Raw genomic sequence first — 25,253 nt, 5'->3', positions numbered from 1 at the left:
TGAAACCGGATGTGACGTACTATGATTTGGTGGTATTTCACCTACTAATTCTATATCAAATAGAACCTAAAACTGAAATTTAGTCATTGTTCTGGACAGAAAGATTTTATCAGGATATCGATAAGTATCCGTTCTGCTGAATAATTCACGCATCTTGACTTGACTGACAAAAGATACGTTTTGCTACCATCGGTAAAGACGATTTATTTTGTATTTTAAACACTTTCAGTGACATAAATCGTTCACGATCCTCCAGGCTGTTTTTATTTTGTCGTAGTGGAACAGTTATATAATGTATTGTGAAAGATGCGAAACAACAAATTATTCTATGTATATGCCTCCCTTACCTTGTTGTGATGTATAACTCTAAGTGTAAAAACAAATTACGTAATGAATGTTTAACAAGTTCTATCTTGTGTTACAAAATGAAACATCAGTAAATTCACCAACTTTATTATTTTTCCATAATTAATATATTTTACACAAAAATAGACAGATGAACATAATCATACATACATTATGCCTTTCAATCATTTTGATTAAAACCATTGTTTTAATGTCTTTATGATATTTACAAAGCAAAACACACTATATCACTCCATACATCAGTAAATCTTTCCAGAATATAATATTGATCAAATGTTTGTCACTCAGTTCGTAATCGTACGTTCCTATTTCTCTTCTTTGGCGAAAAGTAAGACGTATTTCTAAATCTAAAATATAAAAACTAAAATATTTAGTGTCGTTTTAAAAAGTAATGCTTTACAATGTTCCGTTCTTTAAATATATCATTATTTATTTTGATATAAAACATTCAAATTGCAAATTGATTGTCATTCATACTGAATATCGACATTTTATGAATTTATAACGTCTGTATTAAGTTTTTACAAAACCAAAAATAACTGAAAAAAATCCATTTACACAGCATTTTGTTTTCACGTATATTAGAGTTTGATAAAATAGATATAAAATATCGAATTTAGAACGAAAAAAGGGTTTCTTGCAGAAAATATAAAACATTGAAAGGCTGATAATTTGAAGTCAAAATATATCATAATCAAGTAAAGTGTAATATATGTTTGTCAAATTTTCGTAATGCAATATACCTACCTTGAAGATGTCAATCTACTAAGGGGTTAGTACTTCAATTGTATAATATATGATTTTGTCACTGAACCAGCTGACATTACTAAATACAATTTCATCTGCAAATAATTGAACAAATATTAAAATTAAAGAATAATATACTCGTCTGGTGAAAGTAAATAAAGGCAACAGTAGTATACCGGTGTTCAAAGGTCATAAATCGATTGAGAGAAACAAATCCGGGTTACAAACCAAAACCGAGGGAAACACATCAACTATAAGAGGAAAACAAAAGAACAACAGGAGCACCGAAATGCAACAAAAACAAACGCCAACACACATAGAAACGAACTATTTGATCACAACTGCCATATTTCTGACTTGGTACAGGACATTTTAAGAAAAAAAGGTGGGTTGAACCTGGTTTCATGGCATGCCATACCTCCCGCTTTATGACAATGTTAAAAAATTTCGCTAAATCACTACGTGACAGAAATACAGCACAGACACACGCAAGAACATTCATAACAGAGAAACACAAAAAGCAATGATTACCGGTGCATGCTGACGTTTTGCAATAGTGCCATAGGAAAAAAATATCCATGTTGTCACTGTTACGTAACGGTATGTTTTGGGGATATTTTTTATGCTATGCAAAACCCATACATGTGGTCATAGATAATTTTCCATTCTTTTGGGGATAAGCAGATAGAATATCTATATATATATATACTACTATAATATTTTTTCCACGATTTTTTGTATTTTTGTAGGTTCAATTCGCAAAAAAAAAATTTAATAATTAAATTTAGTGAGTTCAATTTAAAACATGGTATGAAATTGCTTTTTAAAGAAAATTTAACATATATATTATACTATTAAACTTAAGTAATTTGGTGAATCAAAATAGTTAAGTATCAAGAATAAAGGAATATGTCTAAATCTGTTATATTACTTACAAACACCGGTTTTGTCACACGTTATGAATCCGTCTTCTGTAATCGTATGACTGTTGACTTTTGACAAGGATATGACTGCTTCTTTCTTACAGTCTTGTTTGTAGAAAACTCCAAACTCAATGTCATGATTTTGTGTCATAAACTCCCATCTGTAAAAATGTATGCTATTTTTACTGATAATCAAAAGCGGCACCCGACGTGTGTGTCATAAAAATAACATCCTGGTGAATATTCTAGTCGATGATAAGTAATGATTGGTTTAATCATTTTTTACTTACTTTGTTAAGTCTAGTTAAAAATTCAATAAGTTTAATATGTATTTTCTATACAGTGACTTGACCTGGATGCATCAACCAAGCGTCTATTGCAAAACTTTCTGACGAAATGGAAAACAAATCATTACCCCGACATTATGATGAATAGTTCTATCATTATTCTTACTGCATTCCATGGTCCCATGCTTTATAAAAATAAATTCAAGATATCCAATTTATTTGATGCACTATATGCTTATATTGTAAAGCTTGTCTGGTCAACTAAATATTCAAAGTACAATATGATGATTTAAAACGTTAAAGAACAATTGACTGACAATAACAAACAAACAAAAAACACACATCGAAATCAAACTTGGGCATTGTACATTTTTCCTAAACAAGTCATTTCTAAATAACCAACACTATATAAATAGCATGCAAAAAATTGGATGCTTGGCAATTGAAACATTTACCAGTTAGTCTTACCCTAGTCGGTAGTCGTTACCTGAGGTCACTACCTTAAACATCATCAATATATGATTTTGACAATTTGTCCCTTTTTTGGAAAAGAAGCATTCAAGTCCATTACCTGAGCGCACTACCTGGAACATCAACGATATATTCTTTTGACAACTTGTCCCCCTTTGGAATAGTAGCAGTTTCCATACGATCAATGTAATCTGTGTTTAGTGTGTAATATTCTTCTGGAACTGTTCCTCCTTGACATATCTGTATCAATAAATCAACAGTATGTTTTTTTTCAATTTTGATTTGAGACGGTACAAAAACTTAAATATCTGTTTTTCATAACAACCTTATGTAACTTCGCCATAATGGTCAATATGATTGTTGAAAGGAAACTAAGCATGAAGTTGTATAGGTTTTATGTAAGTAGTTTAGTTCAGTTCTTCCGGTTCTTATACATTCTTGATTTTAAAAAATACAATTAACTCTTGACAGTTTCCATGAAATGAAATCAATAGAAGGTCATTTGAGAATATGGCCGTGTTTTCAATTTTGTTTCGGGAGTAAACAAAGTGTCATAGTCGAAAGAAATGCACTTCTAAAAATGATAGAAGAAACCGAAGATCGAATTTTAAATGGAGAGCCAACACCGTATGGCACCGTATACGTATAGCCATAAAAAGAAACAAATCGAAAAGATAATTAAATTATCTATATACATTGACCATGTTGATCACCAACAACGACCAGTAGTGATTAAATGTGCCCTGATAGGAAACTTGGTTCCTACTTTTCTAGTAACCTCTGTCTTAATACTAATGTTAAAAAGTCTTCTAAGCTATACATTATGAACATCGAACTTTGACTTTGCCATTGAATAACATCTTGGATGTCCATCAGGGTCAGTTAAAGTCTACTGGAACACAAAGGAAGTTACTTACCATTGATGGTCATCTTGGGTCACAAGCAAGATCAGATAAGGTTCCATCGTAAGACGTAAGAAGGTACTTACCATTAATGTACATCTTATAGTCACGATCAGGATCAACTCAAGGTCCACGGTAACATATAGGAAGGTAATTACAATTGATACATATGTCGGTCATGATCAGTAAAGGTTGATTGATTGATTGATTGATGTTTAACTCTATTTTCAGCACTATTGGCTATTTCATGGCGGTCAGTTTTTATTGGTGGAGGAAGCCAGAGTGCTAGGAGAAAACCAACGACCTTTGGCAGGAAACCATTATCAATAAAGGTGTCACAGTTGCACATAGATAGGTACTTAACAGTGATGCATATATCGGATCCCATTAGGATTGGTTAAGGATCCATTGCAACAAATAGGGAAGGTACTAATCTTGATGCTCATCTCGGGTCACTATCAGGGTCAGTTTAGGTTCAAAAGTAACACATAGAAAGGTACTAACCTTTGATGCACATCTCGGGTTACCATCAAGGTCAGTTAAGGTTCCACCGTAACACATAGGAAGGTACTCGTCATCAATATACTTCTTCAGTGTATCTTGATAATTTCCTGCAATAGTAATATCTAGATATAGTTTTCTTTGATACGTATTCAGTCAGGAAAATAGAGCCAAGCCTGGTTTTCACTTCCATATAGTTTGCGATGCATATATATTAGGCAAAACAATCTAATCATGGTAATCGATGCGTGTACCATCAAGTTATAGAAACCAAAATGATATAACTTAGAGAGAGTCTTCCATGCTACTTAATTTCAGAATGCGTTTCCATTTTTGAGTTTGTCTCATTGACAGTAAACACTGCATGTATGTTGCCTCATTGACACAGCTACAGCATTGTCATATGTATATGAATACTCCATCACGAGTGTTCCCTCGTGTAAACCTTTGAATGAGTGTCGCCTCATTTATACATTGTAGTTCTCTCACATACACACTCTTGCTTGGATATTTTTTATATAGATTTCCATGAGTTTTTCCCTCATATTGACCGTTTTGTATGTACACTCTCCTTCGTGGATGTTTACTAATGTACATGTTCATACAATCAAGCCTGTGTAATATCCTCTAAGTTGGGAGTTGCCTATAAAACACATATACTAGCATTGCGTAAGTGTTTTTTTTTTTATGTTCACAGTCATACACTGATGTTCCTCATGAACTTAAACTTTTGCAGGTCTTTTTCCTAGTAAGCCTGGAAATTCACATGGTTATCCCCTCGTCATGCTCATGTACTAAAAGTCTCGCATCAATAGTTTGCTAGTATTACGGCATAGTATTGTTATATGTATAATTAACCTACTTATAAAGTGTAATTTTCCTCTATTCAATTAAAAAAAAACAATCTTCTAGTACATGAGAGTTCAACACCATTATAAATAACATTTAAACATAAACATTTCGGCAGCGGTTAATTGCCAAAATGTATATGTGCACCTTTTCACTTCTATCAAATCTTCTTATATTACCTTTATTGACATTTCTGTTTAATTACAATAGGTAAACTTCCAAGAAATAAAGACTAAACCAGGAATATAGCACTATGAAGATACATTATCAATATAAGTAATCAACTTGCTTTCTCAGCTTCACAACCTTGAAAGATGCATATTGGAAATGTAAATTGTGTGTTTTTTCTGTATTAAGAAGATTAATATATATTTTTTTATTATAAAAATAAAAATCAGAAAGCCATATTAAAGGTAAACATACCGCCAATAATTTCAATTTTGTTTTTAGTATCTTTGCTGATCAAAGGCTTACATAGCTTGTAGAGGATAGGAAAGATCCCTGGAGCTGAAATATTAAGATAAAATCAATGTTTGATACTGTGATTGGCTCAGTAATAGGATAGGAAAGATCCATGGAGCTGAAATATTAGCATATAAATAATGCTTGATAGTGTAACTTAATATTCAAGTAGTTAGAAATACAGTTTGGATGTATGGTTTTTTTTCAGTTGATTATTTTATTTATATTTACTTTATACATTATTATATCATAGTAGATAGTGTGATAAGCAATATATCTCAAAATGAGAAAATGATAATACTGTGAAAAGTTAATCGAAAATGAAGTAAGAATGGATTTATATATATAATCCATACAACATATGTAATATAATTGGCAACTGCATTTTACTACATGCAAAACAGTCATTGACTAAGTAAGGCCTTTATCTTAAACAACGTTCCTAAATATTGAAAAAAAAGATGAAGAAAACAACGTTCCTAAATATTGAAAAAAAAAGATGAAGAAAACAACGTTCCTAAATATTGAAAAAAAAAGATGAAGAAAACAACGTTCCTAAATATTGAAAAAAAGATGAAGAAAACGATTAATACAACGATTCCGTGGACTTGTTTTCACCAGCCCAGTAGTCAGCACTTCTGTGTTGACATAATTTATCATTGATAAGGTCATAATTATAAATTAATTGTTTACAAAACTTTGAATTTTTCGAAACAGCTAGGATTTTTTCCATAGGAATCGATTTCCCATAGCTGTATTTGACAAAACCTTTCTGAATTTTGGATCCTCAATGCCCTGAACTTTGTACTTTATTTGGCCTTTTTTACTTTTTTAAAACTTTTGTAGACAAAACGTGCGTCTGGCGTACACATTTTAAGCCTAGTATCTATGATGAGTATCATTTTAGATGTGCTTATTTCAAGTACCGAATGCGAAGGAATTAAGATATATCAATGTTCTTATTGATATCCAATAGACTTGTTTTGTATGATAATTTATTAACTTATTTCATTAAACGAATCATTAACATGTAACGCATGACACCTAATAATACCTTTCACACATGAAAATGACGGTCACTGTCTGTGAGGTTGTCGCCTATTGTCTTCAAATCGGACATAACTTAATATGATTTAATAGCAATAAGCAAGATGGATATTGACAAATGTAATGCCTACCATTGTTGAAATGAGCATATAACATGTCATGACAGAACTATTTCTTAAGTTAATGTGGCAATCAAAAAGGTAAAGAAAGACCGATACCATCATGACCTAAACCCGTAATGACAAGCAACAATACACAAAACACTACACTGGTCCTAGACGGGCATAACATTATAAGTTATATGGTTCGCTACTGACCCCCTACGGATCCATAGAGGGTTAGTAAAATCCATAGGGGGTGAGGCCGAAGGCCGAATCTCCTATGGATTTTATTCACCCTCTATGGTCCGTAGGGGGTCAGTAGTGAACCGTATAACGAATTTATCGCACGCGGGACTTTTCTGCTGCGTTTTGTAGAAAACTGAAACACAACAACTTTAATAGATGACGTCACCATTAACAGTAGAGACGTCATGAACTCTCTATGAAATTTACTAACCCCCTAGGGATCCATAGGGATCCACCACGTGACGGCGTTAAACCAATCACAACGTGATAATTTACCTGCGGTGCGATAAATTCTAATATTACGTTCTCCAAACGCTTTGAGTACACACCCGTGGTAAAATATGAATACTAGTATATTATATGTCACCTGATCCGCAACGTCATGATTTGTTCGGGCTGTTCCGATCATACTTCCACGTCATATGTTTTTTTATGAATCATTTACCCGACGTCAATAGGTGTAAATGACGTAATTGAACGATAACGTAAGAATATAAGCATTTTACGAGAAAATGCACGGTTGTGAAACTGAAAGTCATCAAAACAAGGAAACATAAACAAACGATGATAAAATTTGTTAAAAGCCAATTTTTTACATGTAAGTAAGATTATCATTTAAATTCATCCAAACCTATCTAAGTACGTTATTGTAAATAGTTTAAGCATGTCACTAGTTCAGTTTTTTCCGTTGTTTTACGTCAATATTAATAGTGTGTTTAATTACGGGAACGGCAAATATGAGCGTTCACCGAGAGCGCTTCGATCCAAAAGAATTGCCGTATTTGTCCTATTAGAATAGAAATAATTCATTTGGGCTTGAATTTATACTGATTTTACCACGGGTTTGCCCTTTATGCCGATATTTTACCCTTCGCTCTCGCTTGTGGTAAAATATTTAGCATAAAGGGCCAACCCGTGACAAATCAGTATAAATTAAAGCCCCCATGAATTGTTTCTGAATTTGCCAATGGACGTGAAGCAAATATCAGTCAATCAAACAAAGCACTACTAACATGCCAAATAGAGGATATCGTTACTGGATACATCCAATACTGCTGATAGAGCCTTTCAGAAAGAGTACCTCCTATGGTTGTGCGAGTCCAGGGCCTTTCAGAAAGAGTACCTCCTATGGTTGCGCGAGTCCAGAGCCTTTCAAAAAGAGTACCTCCTATGGTTGCGCGAGTCCAGAGCCATTCAGAAAGAGTACCTCCTATGGTTGCGCGAGTCCGGAGCCTTTCAGAAAGAGTACCTCCTATGGTTACGCGCGTCCAGAGCCTTTCAGAAAGAGTACCTCCTATGGTTGTGCGAGTCCAGAGTCTTTCAGAAAGAGTACCTCCTATGGTTGTGCGAGTCCAGAGCCTTTCAGAAAGAGTACCTCCTATGCTTACGCGAGTCCAGAGCCTTTCAGAAAGAGTACCTCCTATGGTTACGCGAGTCCAGAGCCTTTCAGAAAGAGTACCTCATATGGTTGCGCGAGTCCATAGCCTTTCAGAAAGAGTACCTCCTATGGTTACGCGAGTCCAGAGCCTTTCAGAAAGAGTACCTCCTATGGTTGTGCGAGTCCAGAGCCTTTTAGAAATAGTACCTCCTATGGTTGTGCGAGTCCAGAGCCTTTCAGAAAGAGTACCTCCTATGGTTGTGCGAGTCCAGAGCCTTTCAGAAAGAGTACCTCCTATGCTTACGCGAGTCCAGAGCCTTTCAGAAAGAGTACCTCCTATGGTTGTGCGAGTCCAGAGCCTTTCAGAAAGAGTACCTCCTATGCTTACGCGAGTCCAGAGCCTTTCAGAAAGAGTACCTCCTATGGTTATGCGAGTCCAGAGCCTTTCAGAAAGAGTACCTCCTATGGTTACGCGAGTCCAGAGCCTTTCAGAAAGAGTACCTCTTATGGTCGCGCGAGTCCAGAGCAACTCCAATACATTTTAAAGTCCAAAATCAGTTCAGATCTGGCTGCAAACATTATTTCCATGGTACATAAATATTGGAATCAGTCAAGATATAAAAAAAAATAAACATTAAACTCAATATTATCTGTATTTCTGACGTCAAAAACACAGGTCCTGGTAACACAGTATACCAATGTCAAACATTGCTCTTTTGAATTGTACAGCTGATACAGACGTCATGCATTGTTACTCTGTCTAAATATCGGCCACTATACTTTCAAATTGATAACTTGCACCATGAACAGGACTAAAGAATTACGACAGTGTGCAATTCTTAAAGAAAACCCGTGCACCCCATACCTATCCAATGAACTAGATAAGAAAAAACAAGATATTCAAGTTTGCGTTTGACATTAAAGACACCAACATTATTCCATTTATAACAGAAATAATTTATCAAAGCTTCCAAATCACAGAACGAAAATAAAACGTTGATATGACAAGGTTGATTATTGTCCGTTTTGTTGAAATGTGTATAAATAAAATTGATTCGTGCTTTCTAATATTTTAAGCACCATTTAAAAGGCTTCTGGATATTTTAAAGCCATTTACAATAGATATCTTTGTAACTGACTCAATAAGATAAAGATGTCAACTCTTTGTAATTATGTATCAAATGTTTTCACAACCTATCTAGGTTCGAATCAATTTACCATGACCCCCTAAAAGTCTTTGTGCTTATTGGTTACTGTATCATTGACGTACACCCAGAGACTCATTTTATCCTTGGTAGTAAATGGTACATACAGTGCATCAGATGGTACATTTACATCTGTATTGAATGTTTGGAGTCTCCTGAGAAAGATAAACTTAATCTATTTAATCGTTCATTTACCATTGATGACCAGAAGTCGTTTGAGCATTTCTGGATAATTGTCTTCTAAAACTTTAACCATGTATAAGTACATCTGTATACCTACAACATAAGAAGATGTTGATTACATAAGAATGTTTTAATTTGGCCATAAGTTTACCAGAAACCCCAAAATGTTAATTTAGGTAAAGAAATATGCCTGCCCGTCCAATCCAATACATCGCATAGGAAGAAGAATACAATGCGCTCTGCACATGAAGGAACCCTTACAACTCTTTAAGCCTAAACGGTAGGCTCATACCCAACATGCCCTGTGTTATCTACTTTGTAGAACTTACCTTTGGATTTATTCTTTATTTTTCTCGTCCTGAATAATTATGCATTTAATATTTTCTTCTTGAACCTTGTAGGTTCTAAAAAGATAATGGACCGAAAACTTTGATGTATTTTTGCCGTGACAAGATCCCAAGGGAATGGTACTTTATAATCAAGACGATTTTTTTTAACTCGAATTAGAAATTCGGAAAATCTAATTAGACGTACGGCAGTGTTTCAGTAAACTTAGAGCGCCTAGGCTAAAACTAATCTTTCCGTGAATAAGACGAATTTTAGTTCAATAATATTATTTATTCATAATAATTAAAAGTAAAACAAATGAATTGTATACCTGGGGTCCATAGCATATGCCTTCCAACACCCTCCATATCAAATATAACAGTAAGTCCATCAATTCTGGTACCAGTCTGAAAAAAAATAACGAAAAGGCAATTAATATAAATATTTTTTTTAACCTCTCGAGTTAAATTTAATCACAATGTCATCCAAGCATGTTTACGATCTAAAAGATATCATAAACGAAGCATAATAAGTATTGCATCCTCATTTTTGGTTGTTCAACATCCCGTGGTTTATTTGACAGGAGAACTTTTCCAGCCGAAAATTAAACTAATGAGATTTCAACTGATTTAATGTGAAAAGTTTGACTGAGAGAAGGGGATAATAAGTCTTTTCACGGAAATTGATAATAAAACTAGACTAACTGTGAACAAAGTCCACAAGCTTATACTCCAGGGTGTATAGATATCAAACATTCCATGTTTTGCTGCATTTTACTCCAAAACTTATTCGAATAAAAGATACAGTGAATATGTAAAATGGCAAAAGAAGGATCTTAAATAAGATTCATTGAACTAAAGCTATTATTTTCAGAATGGGTTGCCCATACTAGAATTCTAGACCCTTTTCTAGATTTGGCAATATCCATGTTTTGGTGAGACATATCCCAAAAATCATTGTTTAAAGCCTTACGTTGACCTGTAGTTGTATCCACGTTTTTGTTACTCTGTTGGATGGTTGCCTCATAAGCAAGCATGCCAATTCTTCTTATTTTATTTATAAGTATTAGTAAAAAGATAGAACAAACCTGCTATCTACCTTAAAGTACTACATCGGTAAGCTAGTTCCATATCCATGTCTTCAAATTTGTCAAACACCAGACGGGGACTAGACCTTTTTTCCTTTATTTGCTCTCCATTGTGGTTCCACTGCCCCTGTTTGTATGTTTTGCTGAAACACCACTGTCCCAGGTTTATATGGAGGGTTAGCGCTCACAAGCATGTTTAAACCCGCCCCATTGTTTATGTGCCTGTCCCATGAAAGGAGCCTGTAATTAAGTGGTTGTCGTTGGTTTTTGTCTGTCATATTTGTTTTTCGCAATTGCATTGTATAAATTGGGCCGTTCTTTTTCTCATTTGAATTGTTTCACATTTCTCATATCATGCCCTTTATAGCAGACTATACGATTTTAGTTTTTCTCTCACTGTTATTTACCTTACGGTCGTCATTTGAACTCTAGTGGATAGTTGTCTCATTGGCAATCAAACCACATCTCCTTTTTTATAAGTAATTATTGTTTATGAATGTGTATTGTATGTTTGTCATGACCATTTATTGGAGATACGTTAGTACTTACATTGTCTATTGTCCAGATAGCAGGCGTTGTTATGATTTTTTCAATGTGTTTAATCAATCGTTTAGAAAAAGATATCGTCATTATCTTTATTTTATTGTCATCACAACTGATACTACAAATCACTGTAGTTTTTGTATATCTTAATTGCCAAGCCCACAATTTTTGCTGATAAACGATAACACTTCCTATGTAAAAGGATGATTGATACATGATAGCGAATATACCTGTTCTGACCGTTTTTTCCAGTCTTCTATATTAGCCTCGCAATGGAGAATTTTTGTCTTTTCAAGGTCAGATTTCTTTACAGAGTTCATTATTCCTCTCATGTCAAGTCTTCCATAGAGTTCTACTCGTAACGTAGATCCATCTTTAGCTTGACCAACAAGACCACCAGCCAAATATTTCTCCAGAACCTTATGAAAAATAAATTTTGCAACCATCATTCTTTTATTCATGTTTTGGCTTTACTTGTCCTATTGGGTTTATAAGCTCTTCGTTTCTTTTTATACGTTTTGTATTTTGAAATATGTTGGCCTCGAGCATCACCGAAGGGATTAATTGTCGAAATGCACATCTGGTGCAATTCTCTTGGTACCGTTTAACGATTATTCGAATTTTCAATACTGATGTGAAACTCATTATTTCTCTACATTTCACGGTTTTTAATGATAAAGTTATACGCACAAACATATTTCAGGGGGCACCAAGAATAAATTGACATTTCATTGTCATATTCTTTTAAATAAATTATTTTATTTTGAGATTGCGAAAGAATCATGTCTCTCGTGAGTTGAGACACAAATACATGGTTTCAGTCAGGTATAGAAACCATTAATTATCTCCTGAAATCTGTTATTATCCAAAGGTGACAATTTCTTTAGTTGTTTACATTATCTTAAAACTAACATAGATTGAAACTGTTAACAGCTCAAATAATAAACAAGCCAAAAATTATTGCCGTTAAGGTAATACCTAACACTACAGGGAGATAACTCTGTAAAAATCAGCTAAACGTTTTAATGACGTTGTACTGTTAAGGAAATATTAAGCTCCTCAATGATAAAAATTAGTGTTTGTCAAACTGCTATATAACCAATGAATAAATATTAGTCAAGGTGTTGGGTACCACCTTAAATGACTTTATAACTATTTTTACCCATCATTTGCATTTTTGTTTCATAGATCGTTGCCACTAAAAATACTAAGCCTATTAATACTAACTAGACGTAGAGCGACAAGATTTTAATTTGTAAATTTATCTGTTTATTGTTTTGTCTTAAATCAGGCCTTTAGATTTTTTCGTTTGAATTGTTTCATATTTTGACATGTCGGGTCCCTTTATAGTGCACTACATGGTTTGTCTTTTTCACATCAATGACGACCGAAAGGTTACCTATTATAGTTGCTAACATCTACGTCATTTGGTCTCTGGTGTATAGTTGTCTCATGGCAATCACAGCACATTTTGTTATTTCTATACTAAGGAAATAGAACTGTCTGCAATAAAAAATATCCATCATTGGATATTATTCTAATCTAGATAAGCGAGTTTTATTTTACACAGTACTAATTGAGTGTCTGAACGTGGGTTTACCTAAACACATAAGGAAAAAGTATCCTATTTGAACGGGATAGGTAAAATGAGTACCATTTCCTGAAAATTGTGGTAGAAAATTATATTTTTTACGAAATATGAGTCAGATAATGCATATTTTAAGGCTTGTCTTGTCGTATATACGACAAGGAAAACCTTACAAAATGCATTATCTATGGCATTAACATATAGGTCTTCAAGTTAGGCAGATGATAATATGATAATGCAAACCATTAATATGTAATCAAATCATGTTTAAGAGCTACGAAAACAAAAACATTATCAAATGACCGAGACGAAAATTATTGTTCAATTATTTTTTTTTTTTATATTAGTTAGTCATATGACAACAAAACACGTTCGAAAATATGTTTAGATTTCTGTTTACCTCTTATCGTCAATTATGTAAAACAATTACAAATTTATGATAATATATATTCCAGTTTGAATTTTTGTACCCGTGCGAAGTTCCAATTTTTCGATTTTATTATGGTTTTGTTTTTTTTTCAATCCCTTAGTGTAAAGATGCATGTGTTATTCAGCTTCTCTCACCCCGCCCCCGTTCATTGTCTATGTATATAAAAGTGTCTATATATAAAGGATTATAGTTTCGAGTTTACGTATATCGTTCACCGACACGAATCAAATACTCCATGAACATGCAATTACATTTTCCTACAATGTATCAACTACCTGTATGTACAGTCTCGATATTTTTACAAATAGAAATAAATTGTTAGCTGGGGAGACTTTTAAAATGTTACCAAAAATTGATATTTACCTCAGGTGGCTTGTAATCTCTAATAAGATCCTTAACATGATTCTTTTCCTTGTACGCCATGCTCTGTAGAAACGTAATTATTGATCTTTTAAGGAAATTATGAAATTATCACCTTGGAAACGAGTGAAGCATTATGTGAAACAAATCATTTCTTATATAATCATATACATCATTTAGATTTCCAGTCACTGAAAAATAAAGGTGCAAAGTGACAAATTCCCAAGTGAAAAATATTCAATTTTCTGTATTTTTATTGACTAAAACAATGGTTGGGTGAATCTGTGTTTTGTAAATTGAATATATATGTATAACAGTAATGAATCTGGTATAATCTTTAATTAAAAAAAAAAAAAAAAACAATTTAAAATACAATCTTACGAGACAAAAAAAAAATAACTCGACTGTAATGCCCATCGTATTGGTATCTTACACAGACAGTGTTATAAGAGGGCCTGGATGGGTATTGGAAGTCCTTCATTTCTGTACTCTTTTATTTTTTGGGGCATATTCTCTTTATCTTTATTAATAACGCTTATTCTGTAAAATTCTCATAAAAATTATTTGATAATTAGATTTATCTGTAATTCTATGATTTCCTAGTTCTGTACGTCCCTTTGTGTTTGTAAATAGTGTTACATTACTTAATTCTTTTACTTCCCACAGTCATTTTTATACTTTTTCACCCCAATATCCTATATTCTTTATTTTTTGTTGCTTATTTTTCTCTATTCATTATTTTTGTGACCATTATTCTCTATTGTGTAAACCCATCCAGACCCTCGCATAAGCAGAGTTCATTCAGAAATCTATCAGTAGTAATGTTTAACGACCAATCCCTGTGAAAGTAAAGGATAGTTTTTTTCGCATTAATAGTCATGATCGAAAATGTTATACGTGCCTTTTACGACATTTATTAGATTATATAAGTCAGAAATGGCTGGTGTTTTATATCTTAATAACTTAGCCTATTACATTTATGAATATACGTTATTTTGAGGAGGTAACGAAAATTCAAAATTGTATCTCATAGTCCTCCTTGTGAGAAGATTAAAGAAAAATAAACATACTATTTACTTACATTTCGAAGCATTTTCTCAGCCTCGTCTACATTATAACACCTAGCTAAATAAAATAAATAAAAACATAACCTATTTATCTGTTCGTTTAAACGCAATAAGAATTTCACGCTGTTCAAAAAAAAACTGCCTATTGAAGTAATAAAATATTGAAATGAGTTTTGATTAAACAAAAATGAGTGAAAAGATACCAAAAGAACATTAAAAACATAAGTAAAAAGAAAACAGAAATCATCATAGCCAAAACAAAAAAGATAGAAGGACAAACAAAGGTCCAGAATTACACTGCTCAGAAAACCAAATATTGTATTGCCACGAACTCAAACCAAAAAGCGAGGATAAACGCCTGTGCTCCGGTATGTTAAGCCGTTTCTGCTCCGCTTGTGCCATTCGAATCGTGTTTGGCTTGCTAAGTAAAAAACTGGTGATTAGACGTGTTTTGGTAATGTCATTAACGAATAAAAGAGGAGGGTATTGTGACTAGAAGTGGAATGTAACCATTGTCATCTGATACAAAGAAATTCCAAACGGTCAATCAAATTATGATGGCATTTGTAACACTTTCAACGAGATAACTTACAACGTAACAATTTTCATAGCTTTCTTACACGTAGCAACAACACTCTGTAAATGAAATTGAGACAGAAAATGCAAGTCATGGAATATCGTATCTGTTGGGAGACATATACTTCATAAGTCTAGATACTCAATTATAAAAGAAGTGTTTCAAGGCTTCGATGACAAATGTAAAACGAGGCAAATTTCCGTATTGTACGAAACTCACTTGTATCTATATATATAGTAGTATGATTATAACCTATAAATCAGACACTTAATCAATTACTGTTAATTTTCTTCCTGACATGTTATGTCGGTATCTTTCATCTTAATAAGTACATATCGACAATCACGCTAGGGATAAAAGACACACCTTTCAGCCATTCTATTCTCAGTTATTATATAGAGAAAAACAATCTTAAGTACATAATGGGCTCACTTTCAACAATTTACATTTGAGTCTGTACTGGTCAGTCAATTGATACAGACAAAAACTAGGAAATTCTGAATTTAATACGGCAAAAAGTACAAGACCGTTAAATGTACATCATCCCAGTGTAAGAAATCTAGTCTTTTTCGGGGTATGTCCGTTTCATGGAGGACTGGAACTCGTTATGCTAAACTATCTAGTCTTTTTATGAGACCTGCTTGAGAATTGGACTACTAGACATCTTATCTGATGCAACTTGTCGGTATGTAAGTTTAGTTCAATCACTCTAATAAAAAAACGCGAGAATTTCACGTGTACGTTGTCTCGAATAATGAAATTTGAACAGAGAAATATCGCAACCCAGAAAACCACTGAAAAGGCTTGATAGTTAACTTATAAATGCAAAGTTAAACTGTTCATGTTAATCTTTATACCAAAATTTATGACAAACGGGAGATTTTTCCTTTCCTATTGCTAAAATACGTTTGATCCTTGATGAGAATCGTTGTCTCCTCGTTATGGATTGTTAGTTTCAACTGGTTCGATATACGCGTATTTGATGAAACGTCTCAGATTTCATATAGAAATTATAAAGACAGTAGGTTAACATTATTTGTCTTTTGTTAAAGATTAAGATGTATTTTGATTTTGTTCTGTTGTTGTCATGCTATCTTATTTGCGTCTTACCGACACCACCTTTCATCTATAAGCACAGCCATTTCTTCAAACAAAACAAAATAGATGGCTTAACATCCAGCTATTTTCTTGTGAGGAACATAGGAGTAAAATGAGATATGGGGTATATGTCATGGGACAGCAACCAAACAACACAACAGACAAGAAAGACACATATAGGTCAATATACAGTCATTAACAATAGACAGCTGTCAGTACAATGTGTCAAGCTCTAAATCACTTCCATTCTAGAAAAGTATTTAATACAAAATAGAAACTTTTAAATACTTGTCATTATTACCAAAACCAACAAAATCACAACAAACAAAGAAGCAAACAATTAAAATATGACAACAGACAATCACTGACGAGGTTCATGACTTAGGACAGTTAAAGGAGATAATATATTAAAAGCTACTGAGATATTTAAATCCCACTTTTCTGCAAATGTCTAGTTATATTGCCAAATTACATCGAACACTTCCAATATTATTGCGCTTATTGCGATAAATAATGTCTAGTCACTGCAGTTCGATACCAAAATACATCTTGGGATAACCGAAGCTTAACTAAACTATTTCACACTTTTATAATCAAAACACGCAAACATTTACAGCTATACCAAGTTCAGAAATTAGAGCAATGTATAAAAAAAAAGACGACTTTTACTTTGCAACGGAATTTCTCAATTTTGTCACCTTAGAATCTGACAAAAGAATATTTGTTTCTACAAACGATATAAAGGCCTCACCCTGCAGCCATTTTTGAAGTTCAAAATCATCAAATTCTGGTTTTAATACATCGGACATTCTGGATCGAAACTAAAATTAAAAACAAAGAAAATATTTTAAAGTAAACTTTGAAGCCTCGGCTGTTAAATGTGTCCTTATGAAATATGTGTTTCCCCGAGTATGGACAATGAAAACATTTTTGCGTTCACAGAAAAAAAAATCCTTATAAACAAGAGAGAAATCAAAAGTTGTGCATTACATATCAAACAAGGACATTACCTATTCTCGTTAGAATTGGTCGTACTTATCTGAAATTTTCATGAATAACTTGAAGTAAAGACATTATTTAAGAAATAATTAAAACGAACATATTGAAATAATCTTGTAAATAAGGATATTCAGTGACAAAACTTGAAACCATTTATTGTCGAATGATTAAATAGACTATTTTCGTATTACCGGCAATTTAGGGGAAGATTATCTGTCATGACTGAATCGTCGGAAAACAGTTAAATTTTCACTCAAATTACACCAATTGTAACCATGATTTTACTTCTTTTAGTTGCTCTTTCTTATCCGAGTTCCAAAATGTTTTACCAAAGAGTAGGTAACCTGTCGAAAAATTATATACCTCGGAGTCAAACGTCGGTAATCGGAAAATAGGCTGTCACACCAACGTTATTTTGCATGAACATTCAGTTTTATTTGCAAGACTCATTTATGAAGGCAGAGCGTAAAGAAACAACTTGCACTCTATGTTCATTATGTTAACTGAATATAGCAATGATCATGAATGTTGTGACACATTAGTAATACATAAGTATTTATCTTAAAAATAAAGCTAAAGTCTCTGATAAAAAATTTCGTATGTAACGCATTTTTTTTTTTACTATTACTACGAATCTAAGTGATTACGAATTCTGCTTTTTTATTATGCGAAATGGTTTCTATAGTAAAAGCAAAACCTTACCACAGAAATAAACTCAGCCTTCGAATTAGTCATCGTGTATTATTCTGACATCTCTTCAATTCCAAATCCTATTACATATGGGTGCCACCATTAGGTGAATATTATACTTCATAGCACTAAGAAAATCAATGTAAGTATTGTATAATACCTATTTACAGTTAAAATTAATGATATTTATTGATATGATAAAGATGGAGAAAAAAAAGGAAAAAAGCAAATATCAATTACTTTCAATTAAATTTTGTTTTATCACCATAAGAATTATGAAACGAGCACCTTTGAATGTATATCTCCCAATTGATACTATATTTCAGAGCTTGCATTTCCTATGATGATTTCCTTGATAGAGGGTTGCTGCTTACAAGGAAACTATTGAACCAAGAGTTCCAATTCTATGAAGCAATATTCCGGCAGCGCATGCACTTGTAGTGTATATCTCCTAATCATAGGAAATGCAAGCTCTGAAATACTATATTTCAGAGCTTGCATTTCCTATGATGATTTCCTTGTTAGAGGGTTGCTACTTACAATGAAACTATTGAACCAAGAGTTCAAATTGGAGAAGCTGAAATCATCCCTTCGAAAATTTTCTGAACGCCATCACGAGTTGGTTGACTATTATGGTATATCCATTTCTCAAATGACGATGGATATGTTCCAACTGTCGTAACCACAATTCCGTCCTCTTTACCTCGAAAGTGACCTACTGAATCAGACATTCACCGGGTTTGCACATACACGAGCATCACGACGGGTGCTAAAATTTCAGCCGGATTTGCTTACCCTTCCGGAGCACATGAAGCCCCCGGTTGGTGGGGTTCGTGTTGCTCAGTCTTTAATTTTCTATGTTGTGTTTTGTGTATTGATGTGTGTCTTTTGGTGATTTTCGTTTTTTGCCATGGCGTTGCCAGTTTGTTTTCGACTAATGAGTTTGAATGTCCCCTTGGTATCTTTCGCCTCTCTTTTAGAACATATACAAGGTATGTGAATCTTTTTGTTCTGATTGTTCTTGATGAAAGTTTACCCAGAAAATTCATTGAACTCAGAAAAAGCTATATGTTTCGCATTTAAAGTTCTTTAAAAGACCTATAAAGGGCTTTCCAACATATTCTGGGAGGAATGTCAAAATCTTAAAAAAAATTTGGGATGCAAACCTTAAATGGTATTTTGTGGGGGCTTGTATCAACTGTATTTCAATTGAGTAATTTCTAAATGGGCATGCGTTTATTCTTTTTTTTTCTATTTTGAGCTGTAGGCATATATGTAACAGCAGAAATATATATATATGTGGTATGATTGACAATGAGACAAATATATACCAGAGACCAAATTACGTAGACGTAAGCAACTATAGGTAACAGTGCGGCCTTCAACAATGAAAAAAAAAAACTCACACCGTATAGTAAGCTATAAAATGACAATATGAAAAACAATTCAAACTAGAAAACAAACGGTCTGATTTATGTACAAAACAGTAAACGAAATAAAAATATGATAGACAGCGAACAACGACAACCACTGATTTACAGGCTCCCAACAGGCATATATATAATGTGGCGAGGTTAAACTTGTTTGCGAGCGCTCAGTACACCCCTAACCCAATGCAGTGATGTAAGCACATCATAAAAACAAACTAAAATAAAAATAAGTATGTATATAAAAAAAGTGGGTATAAGTATGATTGCTAATGAGACAATTATTTATCAAAGACCATATGACAAGGGTGTAAACAACAACAGGTCACCCGATGAACTTCAGTAATTAGCAAAATCAATACCGTGTAGCAAGAAACTTAATAGCTTAATGTAAAAGAACACGGGTGTCATTCGGTTTATCGAGAGAAATGATCGTGAAAGAATACTAACGGTGGTCAAGCATTGCGATCAGATCGTGAAAGATCTGGTATACGATCGTGAATGAAATATTATCTAGAAAACACATGCTCCGTCAGCAGATAATCTTATTTAATCAATCATTATGAAAAATATTGGAAAAACAAAACTGTCTGTCAAAATGGTTCAACATTCTGATTATTATCTGTGAAAAAATCAAGACTGAAATATACACAGTTTTTACAAAACTACAAAAGGCAGATTGCTCCTCGAAATTTCAGAGAAATAAAAATGTAAACAAACATGATTTTTTTCAAATTCTTAATGCATAAACTACATTTCTCCTAGAAAAATTGTTTAATATTACTGTTTGAAATAGTTCTTAAAGTTATTTTGATTTCGTTTATTCAGAAACTTTGCAAAATTGGTAATATTTGTAAAAAAATGATATTACGGATCGGATACCGCATTTGGATGATCGTGAAAAGGATCGTGAAAGATCTGTTGCCGCTTATACGTATGGCAAAAAATCCACGAAAACGCTCGACTTTCGAACTTATGTGCATGACTTTCAAACTGGCGCACCTGACTTTCAAACACGTGCTCACGACTGTTAAAATGGTGTTCACGACCTTCAAGATCTGGTATGCATGACTTTGAAACTGGAATGCATGACTTTTAAACTGTTGCGCATGACTATCACAATGGTGCGCACGACTTTCAAACTGGCGCGCACGACTATCAAAAAATTTTTAAGTTATGCACACCAGTTTTTAGATGTCGTGTGCACGACTTTTCAAACTAGTGCGCACCAGCTTAAATGTCCAGCAAACGAAAATATTTCTATTTACTTGCCACTTAAGGGGCTCCGTAAGGGTCTCCTCTTATAATGACATATACACTAACCCGATAAAATTCATAAAAATTAAAATATCAGTACAAGGGTATACAAAATGAAACTACGCTATAAAAATCATCATCTGTCCTTATCGCATCTCTGGACCAACCCGCATAAATGTAAAAAATCTGAGCTGGATGCACATATACCGAACCACAACAAGAGGCATACGATCAAATGGAACATAATACTATAGTAGTACAAACACAAATAAAGATAAAACTGTAAAGTAGATAAAATGCTACACAGAGTCAACACCTTAAACCCTGGTTCGTTAATTGTTTGCGCAGGCACTGACAACGTTTACCAAAGTCGATCTGAGTATCAGCTGCAATCTCTTGAAAGTCATGTGAGTTCAGAAATGTATACTTCATAGGCGGATGAAGTTGGTAAATCGCTGCTAAGGTAAGGAAATTTCATAATTTCAAAATCGAAATCATCTCGTTTGTCATAGACTCTGGTATTAAAAGATGACCGTTGTAGTCAAATTCGGGGTATATGTTTAAAAATGATGTATATGTGGTGTCTATAATATCTAGTTCATGACTATTAAAGGGACCAAATGAAAAAAGTTCGTTTTGTTAATGGAAAGAACATCTTCAATATACCTGTGAGTAAAATTAGATGATAAAAGGCCACGAAATGACATAAGTAAAACAATTCAAACTAGAAAACTTTTGATTTATGTACAATGAACGAAAAACAAATATGATATACACCAACAAACGACAACCACTGAATTACAAACTCCTGAATAGGGACAGGCACCTACATAATGTGGCGGGGTTAAACATGTTAGCGACCCTCTTTCTAATATGGGACAGTGGTGTAACAGAACAACAATTGAACAAACAATACAATTCAGTTGAAAAGGGCTTAACTCATCAGATCGACACAAAGCAAAAACAAGTAACAAAAACACAGAGTGGACTTAATCATCTCCATTACCCTTTCGAAAACAAAAACGCACACATTAAGATATTTCCGGGGGAAAACCACCAGACCCCCTCTCGTTTGTGGATGCATTACGCATTATGTATACCAATATTGACCTTTCGACCATTTACGCTGCTGTAGGTCTTATTATCTTGGATGCCTAGTTACGCGTAGCATTGCCTCATAAATGAAAATAGGTCTAAATATGGGTAAAAATATATATATATATATATATCACCAACAACAATTAAAGCAACGATTTACGTTCTTGGAAAGTAATTACACACTTCAACCAATTACAAGTATATCAATTGGTAAACAAATGCTGTTTTCTGATCATTAAGTCTGGTCACGCCTTGTCTTTTGCGATCCAAAAAATGCGTTGAATGATCTTTCACGATCAATTTTAATAAAAAAAATCAACAAAAATAGACTTTTTCAAAAATAATATGAACTTTTTCAAGTAATAATATGAATATATTTTACTGGACTATTTGACATATAAAGATTAAGTTTTAAATATATCATGATATATTGGAATGTGACTATTATAGTTACAAAACGTGATTTTTTCTAAATGATTTTCATAGAATTGTGTGTCGCCTTTTGTGTTTTCTTAAAAAAGTACTGTATTAGTTTTCATATATTAAGTGCACAGTTTTATTAAGGAAGTTGAATAATTTTGACAGACATATTTTTTTTTCTAATTTGTTCCACCTTTTGAAATTACAGCAGATTGCTTCATAGATTTTGAAGTAGTATTACGCTCCGATCTTTCACGATCTGATCGCAATGCTTGACCACCGTTAGTTATTCTTTCACGATCAATTCTCTCGATAAACCGAATGACACCCTTGAAGAAGAGAAAGCGTTCGACCTAATTTTAGGTAATAACGTTAAAATAAAAACCGACGGCGAACAACTTTAACCACTGGACAATAGGGTCCTGCCTTGGGTCAAATATATATTATAAGAATGTGACAGGGTAAATCATGTTTGTGTTCACTGAACAAGTAAACCGAGCTACTTAAGGTGCAGCTCGTACAGGTAAACTGTTACCAAATCATTTATGGTACATTTTCGTTATATACAATTATGTCTATTTTTGATACCCTTTGCTTTGATCGTTTCTTTGGAAGATGATTAATCCAGAAAATTCTACTTTTTAACATTAATTACACTTATAAACCACATCTTTCAGGAATTGATTTGTTGTTCAAATACAGTCCATTTGAGGGATTTATGTAGATATTTGAATTGTGTACTTTCTGGAACTGTTTTTAGTTTATTTAATTTATGATCTCATTTATGAATTAATCAAAACGGCTTCACAAATTGGTAAAATAGTTAACTAAAGAACAGTATCACCAACATCTTATCGCGAACTTATCAATGTATAATACATCACTTAAAATTGGCAGCATAGAAAATTGTCATAGTAAATTTTGTCAGAGAATATCCCACCTAAAAGTCATTTATAATATAAATTTAGATTAGTGCACTAATTCACGTTCTATTGGTTCAATGTCAGTATTATTGACATTAAGTGGGTCAATTGTTGTGGTCCACTGTGTGTGTCCAAGATCGTAACCATTTACGTGTGCTGTTTGGCTATGGTGTGTTCTATTGTCTGTTTGAACTGGTTGCCATGGTTTCCATGCCGGAAACTTGAAAATGCTTTGCGGTTTTGTCCCGGGCATGGATAGCGTTTTGCTACTTTTTTCTGGCTTTCCCAATGAATTTATAAAAATTAATTCTTTGTTGATTCTATTTTCATGACCCCATTGAGATGTTTCGTGAGCATTGAAATTCTGGCTATTAGCATGACCCTGGTTGGTGCGATGCACTCCTGGGTAATGATTATGAGCGTGGTCACTCCAATTACTTTTAGTTGTGCGATTTCTGTTTAGTTGCTCTTGGTGATGATCATATCTTGCATTGTTAATGTTATTTTCCTGAACCCAATGTTCATTATTGTGCCCGAAGTCATTTGTATTCTGACTGGTCCATGAATTCCCATGGTTAATATTGGTACCATGATTATTGTGGTTGCCATGATAATTGTTCGAACCATGATTAATGTTGGTTCCATGATAATTGTTCGAACCATGATTAATGTTGTTTCCATGACCACCATTGATTCCATGATTAATATTGGTTTCATGACCAAAGTTTGTTCCATGACCAATGTTTGTTCTATGACCAATGTTTGTTCCATGACCAGTGTTTGTTTCATGATTAATGTTGAAACCATGATTAATGTTTGAACCATGATTCATGTTGGAACCATGATTATTGTCCATAGACATCACATGATTATTGTGTCTATTGTCCCTATGGTTTTGAACCATGTGTTCCTTATTGCTGTTTCCATTGTTCTGCTGCATCAAATTATTACTATTTCTATGATTGGTATTTCCGGTTGGTTGAGACATGCTGTGAAATCCGTTGCTTATAAATGTATGATCCAATTGATTCATAATTTGTGGGGAATTGTTTGCATTATTGTGCCTCTTCCTTACACCTTTGATAAGTCCCCATACGTTAGTGTTTGAGTCTTTGCTTTTATTCTTTTTCGTTGCAATATTCAGACTTTGCCAAACATTGTAATTATCCTTTTTATTAGTAAGAGAATTATCCACTTTCTTTGGATTGGTTTTCTTTTTCTGTTTAATACCTATTGTATCCCATACGTTGTTTAGTTTGTTCTTTGCCTTTTTGGCATCTGGTTGCTTTATTTCATCCCTTGGTATGGTTTTTACATTTTTGTCAGTTTTAGTTTTAACCATCTCACTTCGACTCTTTTTGTCAGCTTTAGTATTAACCATCTCACTTCGTCTCGGCGCGATTTCTGTGTCCATTTTCATAGCATTGAAAGTAAAAATGTCCTTACTAATAGTTGCAACAAACTTTTCGTTTGGATGTTCAGGAGAGGTACACGTGCACTGACACTCCATTGCTGTTAACTCTTTTATAGATAATAAGCAGTTTACCAGAAAAATTATCATAAGAAACATAGTTCACACCTAAAAAGAAAATTATATTTGTAAAGAAAAATCAATTGATAATCTATTGGCACAACATATTTTATAGATCGAATGACATTAACAAACCTATAAATGCTTTCGATATATACATATG

At 33.4% G+C, this 25,253-nt stretch overlaps 1 protein-coding gene across 1 annotated transcript; it reads right to left on the bottom strand.

Annotated features, from left to right (window-relative positions):
* Positions 1-437: 437 nt before the first annotated feature.
* LOC127711338 (retinal-binding protein-like) lies at positions 438-15,121 on the bottom strand. Its single transcript, XM_052217364.1, has 11 exons — positions 15,085-15,121; positions 14,007-14,069; positions 11,856-12,044; positions 10,327-10,402; positions 9,681-9,761; positions 5,470-5,553; positions 4,201-4,307; positions 2,895-3,034; positions 2,049-2,197; positions 1,114-1,208; positions 438-713 (listed from the first exon to the last, which is right to left on the bottom strand). Exons 1-10 carry the CDS (start codon positions 15,094-15,096, stop codon positions 1,132-1,134), a joined length of 978 nt encoding a protein of 325 aa, XP_052073324.1. The 5' UTR covers positions 15,097-15,121; the 3' UTR covers positions 438-713; positions 1,114-1,131.
* Positions 15,122-25,253: the final 10,132 nt, after the last annotated feature.

Source organism: Mytilus californianus, unplaced genomic scaffold, assembly GCF_021869535.1.
Source record: "Mytilus californianus isolate M0D057914Y unplaced genomic scaffold, xbMytCali1.0.p SCAF_8, whole genome shotgun sequence".
Classification (NCBI taxonomy): domain Eukaryota; kingdom Metazoa; phylum Mollusca; class Bivalvia; order Mytilida; family Mytilidae; genus Mytilus; species Mytilus californianus.
The sequence above is the reverse complement of the archived record's forward strand: the minus strand, read 5'-3'. Positions and strand labels throughout refer to the sequence as shown.